The sequence below is a fragment of the Beta vulgaris genome, chromosome 3 (assembly GCF_026745355.1).
Source record: "Beta vulgaris subsp. vulgaris cultivar EL10 chromosome 3, EL10.2, whole genome shotgun sequence".
In the NCBI taxonomy this organism is placed as follows: domain Eukaryota; kingdom Viridiplantae; phylum Streptophyta; class Magnoliopsida; order Caryophyllales; family Amaranthaceae; genus Beta; species Beta vulgaris.
The window spans coordinates 46,581,785-46,588,775 of NC_079204.1; the positions used below are offsets into that span (position 1 = coordinate 46,581,785).

The 6,991-nt window shown below is 33.4% G+C and overlaps 1 protein-coding gene across 1 annotated transcript; it reads right to left on the reverse strand.

Annotated features, from left to right (window-relative positions):
* Window positions 1–2,962: 2,962 nt before the first annotated feature.
* LOC104906753 (zinc finger protein 8) lies at window positions 2,963–5,291 on the reverse strand. Its single transcript, XM_019252464.3, has 2 exons — window positions 4,039–5,291; window positions 2,963–3,246 (listed from the first exon to the last, which is right to left on the reverse strand). The coding sequence occupies exons 1-2, from the start codon at window positions 4,945–4,947 to the stop codon at window positions 3,241–3,243; spliced, it is 915 nt and encodes a 304-aa protein (XP_019108009.2). The 5' UTR covers window positions 4,948–5,291; the 3' UTR covers window positions 2,963–3,240.
* Window positions 5,292–6,991: the final 1,700 nt, after the last annotated feature.

Below are 6,991 nucleotides of genomic sequence, written 5' to 3' on the forward strand. Positions count from 1 at the left end.
AAGTTTGAGATAAGATAAGATCCTTAAGTGCATTCTTTAGATGTACCACGACCTTTTTCCGAAGTTCATAGTACTGTAAGTCAATAATGAATGTCTATATGTTTGCAGATGAGCACAAATATATCTCATTCTCCCTCTCTCTGTTTCACTTTCTCTTTCTCTTTCTCTTTCTCTCTCCTTTTTCCTTCACCAACAACAAAGTTGTTGGGCCTATGTCAACTTTTATCTGTCAAGGTCCCCCATTGTGAATCTACTTCTAGATTTTCATGATCTTATTTTTCACATTGTCTGTTTCCTTAACTACCACATATGATGACATGATATCATATAATTCTTATAGGTTAAAGTCTTAAAGATACCAACCAATCGAGAGTCTTATTTTACAATTTTGTTCCAATATGAGCTTTTCGGACCATAAATTGCAATTAGAGAATGATACTATAGAATCCAAGGGAGTAAAACAATTTTTTTTTTTTTTTTTTTTTTTTTTTTTTTTGCGAATGAGACACAAGGGCGGAATGAGAACTGATCCCACGATTTTTTGTGACTAGTAGAGAAATTCTAACCAATTGAGCTAACCCTCACTCACAGGGAGTAAAACAACTATGTAACCATTAATTCAAGTGATCTCAAAGCCCTTTTTTCAAACACATTTTTTGGTTGCTGAGATTAGAGAGAACTAACTCCTAACTTTTATGTTTCTGTTGATACTTATGACTTTATGTATTAATATAAAATAGAAGCTGAGGCTCAATCTGCTCAAGAGCCTTTAAAAATGAGCCTTACATTGTCTGTTTACTCAATCCCAATTAGAGCATGTATGTTTACCTTTTCTAGTATTCTTTTGGTTCTTTTGAGTCATAATAAGAAAGGGAAAAGAGGAATATTACTTTACCTGTACAAGAATAAATTGAAATTTGAATATAACTCAAGAGAATATAAGTAGCTACTAGCTAGTATGGAAAACGAAATGAGAGTTGATGAATATTTCATGTGGGATACATACACAAAATCTCTTGCATGCGTGTCCCAAAAAATAAAATGTTTTGCACAAGACGAGTAGCATCAAAATAAATATTTTGATGATCGTCAACAATTTCAATCTAACGCAACTTGTGTCAAATTTTACGTGATTTGATGTTTGATGTCATTTTTACATGAACATCTAGTATTATGATAATCTCCAAATGTTTGATATCATTTTTACATCAATATCTAGTTTTAGTTTTTATAAGTTTAATGTCATATTGAGTTAATTACTTTGTTAGTTTTAAAATGTTTAATGTTAGTTTAACGTAAAACCCCGATAATTTTTAAATATCCAATGTTATTTAAGCATAAATTTATATCAATTTAATTAGAATGTCAATTTTCAAATGTTTGTTATGATTTTAACGTATACACGTATCCGTTTTTATGATTTTTATGTCATATTTTTATGTCATGTTAAGTACATCCGTTGTTAGTTTTTATAATTTAATTTCATTCTAACATGAAAAATGTTCATATTAAGCATGTACAAAATCAATATACATAAACTTATGTCAATGTTTAAATGGTTTATGTCATTGTGATATACTCCCTTCGTTTCCTAAAGATCTTCCCTCTTTCCGTTTAAGGGTGTTTCCAAAAGATCTTCCCTCTTTTGCTTTATTCCTTATTTGGCAAAATAAATTTCCCTATTTACCCTCTCATGTCACTATCATATGGTCCACCATTACATTATTAATTCAATTTTACTCCCTTTCTCTCTCATACTTTAACCCTTTTTATTTGTTATTTATCTTAACCCCTTTCTCTCTCCTACCTTACTCACACTATGCCCCACACAACTTGATTTTCCTTGGTATCTGTAGGAACAGTAAGTGGAAAGATCTTTAGGAAACGGAGGGAGTAAATACGTATCCTTTTTAAAAATATATATAATTATTAAGCATACAAATTTGCTAGCTCATAAATTCTTGGTATGATTGTAGCATAATAAACATGTTATTTTAGAATGAAACTAGTTGTTAGGTCCGTGTCATTCCCAAATTTATTTGATAAGACTCTATGATATAATTATTTGGATTACCAATTCATATTTTAATTATTACAAGTAGAAGTAGTAAATTGTGGTTTTATATAATAATTTATACATTATGAAATCAAGAGTTTAAAACTTCTTAAAGAAATTATGCGAGGAATGGGGACGACACATGGTGTTAATTTATTTTTTTGATAATATTAAGCATACTTTTGGTAATACTCTATTCAATATACACTTTCACTATTGTCACTTGTCAATGCATAATTTTTCACAATTAATATATCTAATTACCTATTAGTTAAAGTTATAATCTTCTGAGGTAAGTCGAACAATATCTTTAGAGCTAAAATTTGTTCCAATATATTGGGAAAAAAATAAAAGCTCGATCAATATTAATATATGAATTATGTAAAAATCAAAGTGTTGCCACTATTAAAAAAATCGATGAAGTATGTATCTTACAAATTTTAGTGAGATTGTTGTATATCATTTACCCCAATACGTGAATTTTAAAGACAATTATAAATATAAGAAAATTCTTAAGACGGCTTGTCTAAGATGAATACTGTTATGGACCCAAGCAACAACATTAGTAATGTATTGTCCTTATTGTTTAACGACTGTTTATTAAGCCGGACTACCTTGAGTTTGGCTTGAGTTCGGAATATTCTTATCATGCCAATCAAGCGAAGCTTATTGTTTGGTAGACAATTTGATGTAATAATGATGATAATGTAGTTATATATATAACCATGGTGGAAAAACAACATCATTTCAATATTTATAGTTCGAGAAATGTTTAAGTGTACCTCCAATACTATGTGAATCGTCACAAAACTATTTTAATAAATTACTTTTTGATATGTAATTATTACTAACATTTATTATTGCTTATATATGAAGCACGTTATTATCACTATTATAACTCATCAATCAATTTTAACATAATCATACATTAAGAAATCATAAATTTAAACTTGTTGAAAATTCCTAAACTGTACAAGGAGTATTTGGAGAGGAAACGCAAAACACACCATATTTTTAGTATAATCTAAGAAACTAATCAAATCCCAATGTGGACATAGGAAAGTACAATTAAGTTCTCACATTTTGACAGAAACTTTAAATTTGCAGGCCTTATCACCTGTTATATGTGCCACTTTTGCGACGCAATGAGGCAGGAGCCTCCCAGACCACCGCACCAGCTCTGATCAACACTAAGACAAAAAACTATAATTTGACAGCCTCACACGTGTGTATTAACATTTCACATGAATTCTACATTGGAGCCTAGGGAAGTAGGCTCCTACTTTTCAAATTTTTATTCCTTAAATTTGTCACCACTTATCTTTTTCTCTACTTCCTTTAATTTCCCTTCATTTTTTTTTTTTTGAATTTTTAAAATTTGAGATGAAAAGAATTCATAAAACATGAGAGTTCCTAGTCTCCCATATTATCTAACCTAATTAATAACAATTGAAAAGAAAGTATCGAAGTGACTTCTCATTTTCAGTCATTATCTTCTTCCGAAAGACAAAAATAATTGCTATTTACTTTGAACAAGTAACATAACGACTGAATTCAAATTAAGTTAGCAAACGTTATTTTGATAATGTACACAATGGAACAAATCAAAATAGCTAGAAATTGAAACTCACCCACATACATTGAGCTTCATAAAACCTACGCATTATCCCTAAATGTCTACTTAAAACTAATTTTTTTTTTAAAAAAACCAAATCATTTTTATTTACATAACAATAGAAACGTACTTCAAAAAGAGACCATCATTGACAAAAAGGATTAATTAATCACTCTCATTAATTAATTAATTAGCACAACTACAACCTCATCTCATCCCTCGTTAAACCCTATTTTGTGTTTGATTTTTTTTTTTTCCACTTGAGCTAGCTTAACTAAACATATAGCCAAAATGAAACAATGGCATAAATAAGTATAAAAATAATAAAAACAAAAAATAGTTATTACAGATGAAGATCTAAACTCACTTGGTCATTACTGCTCCGGCGTACTTGACTCTGATGAGAAGAACTCATACTTATACTCATATTTATACTCATATTATTCTTATTATTAATACTTGAACTACCCTTAGAAGCAGAAGTAGTATCAATGTTGGTAAAAGCAGGTGAATGAGATCCAGCCAACAAAGGCGGCAAAGGGTGCAATGAACGGTCACGATGAATTCCAGTGGCAAAATTATGATGCTGATGAAGTAGTGATGAATGAGAATGGACAGAAGTAGGGATCCGCCACACGGCGAGCGGACTGCCATTGATTGTAGGCGGATGATGCTGCTGCTGATGCTGCTGATGTTGGTGAGACTGATGATAAGAGTAACTAGGGGTGGTAGAAAGTGAGGTAGGGTAGTAAGAGTTATTAGTAGTAGTTCGATGGTGAGGGTGTGAATAGTTATTATAGAAGTGGTGGTGGTGATGGTTGGGATCAGCGCTCAACATAGCGGACTGAAGGTGTGCGCGTTTCGCGTGTTGGCGTTCGCGCTTGTGAGCATTTTGGTGTCCACCTAAGGCTTGAGAAGTAGGGAAGTTCCTACAACAGTAGTGGCACTCGAACTTCCTACCACTCTCCGTACTACTAATACTCATGTTGTTATTATTATTAGTATTCTCTCTATTGTTATTATTGTTTGTGTTGTCTTTGCTACTTTCAAGGTTGTTGCTATCGCCGGAGTCTGAGTTGTCGGTGGCGGTGGTGGAGGATGAGGAGAAGTCGATGCCAAAGAGGCGGATGCCTGCAGCTGAGGAGCAGGAGCTAGGCTTGGTGCTCGTCGTTGGAGCGGGGCGTATGAAAGGGAGTTGAGAGAAGGAGTCTACGTTCATGAAATCATGTGTTTGATCTAGAGAGCTTGTTGTTGTTGTTGCTGCCGCCTTGTCCATTATTTATCTTTGGTTTTTGGTTAGATTGAAAGGGTTTATTTTGATTTAGTAGAGAAGTTTGGAGGGAGATTAAAGGGAACTCGTTCTATAGATACAAGTGAAGAAAATGGGAGGAAAAAAAGAAGGAATGGATGGAGGAAGCAAATGTGAAAGAATGAGGTAGTACCGGCGTACTATGTATGTGGAGTTGGCGTGGTGGTGGAAGGGAAAGGGGTTAAATGGTGGGGTCTAACAAGTAAGGGTAAGATGTACATTGAAGTTTTATTGTACAAATTGGGACCTCTTGTGTATTTGGGGTTTCTTGAAATTCCACCTCAAAAATCAAAAGGAAATATATTATGTACTTACTCAAATGATTGAATTTTAGAAATGAAAACAAAATGAGAAAAAAGAAGAAGTAAGGATCCTTTTTTTAAATAAATATTTTCTCAAAATAACAGGTTAAGGTTGACTTCAACCAGAAAAACTTTTTGATCATCTTAACAATTATAGATTAAGTTGGAGATATTTAGGTGGTTTATAATTTCCGTATTATGTTTAAATATAAAATGAGTGCTCAAAGTTTGATTTATAACGATTATTCAACAATAAAGTTCTTTTATTGGAACAATATATAAAAGGTTTAGAAGATCCTTATCAAGAAGATTGATCAACGTACACTTGATGTATGGGATGTGTAATTGTTTTATTTTTTTTATTCATATAAGATACGAATGCAGTACAAAGTACAAATAAGGGAAGGAGGGATTCGAACTTGTGACCTATCGTTTACAGTAACTCAATCTTAACAACTAGCCCAAGACATTCTTGGTTGGATGTGTAATTGTTAATTACATAAAAAACTATAATAGGGGTAGATTGTTTGAAGTATGTGAGTATGCCACAATAAGTGCAATTTCTCACTTTATAAGTGGAAGATTAAAATAAATACTTAAAATAAAGCGAAATTTGTCAAAATAAATATTATAAATATTAGTTTTTGTGAAAATCAAGTTTTTAAAACTTTTTAGCCAACTTAAAACCCTATAATTTTTTTTTTGTGGGAAACAACCTTACTCTACTTTCTAATGTGACCAGTCGTATTCCGCATTTACTAATTTAAGTAAGTCACATGAGTTGCACATGACTCATGTTTTTCTTCATTTGAACCATTTCCCTCCTCCCCACTCATACCCACCTGAACCACCCTCGCCTCAGCCCCACCCCTCCCATACCCTACCCCGAAACCAACCCCAACTACCCGAACAATCCACTGCCATCTATCCAACCTGAACCACCAAACACACAATCTCTTTCTCTCTTCACCAAACCCCAAAACCACCAACGTCAACCACATCACCACCACCAACATCGAAAACCCATGACCACATCTCTCTCATCACCAAACCCCGAATCACCAACCTTCAACCATAGCACCACCACCAACATCGAAACCCCAACAAACTTTATCTCTCTCTCTCTCTCCCCCCCTCTTTATAATCATTTCACTTGGTGGTGCTGGTGCATTTTGGGTGGTTTAATTGGTTCGAATTTGATGTGGTTGTGGTTTGAATATTAGGTTTGAATTTTGAAGGTGGTGCGGTGGTATTTTTGGGGTTCAAATGGTGGTGGTGCTACTTTTTATGCTGGTGGTATTTTTTTGGGTTCGAAGGGTGGTTATAGCTAGTGTCGGTAGTTTTCTAGGTTTAGGTGTTTTCTAGGGGGAGTTATGGTGGTTGTCGGTGGGGCATGGCGAGTTATGACTAGCGGTTGGTTTTGTTGGTGGTGCGAGGGTTGAAGATGATGTAGGGATGGTGGTTATGGGTCTCAAGTAGGGGAAATGGATGGAAAAGGCTGAAAGAAAAACACGATTAAAAGCGGGAATCCAGTTGGACAACATCGGAATATAAACCAAGCTTGTTTCTCACAAAAAAATGTACATTAAGGTCTTAAGTTGTTAGAAATTTTTTAAAAGGTTGTTTCTCGCAAGATGTGATATATAAAAGGTTTTTTTGACAAATTTTGTTAAAATTATAGCAAATATATAAATAATGCAGTACACGTT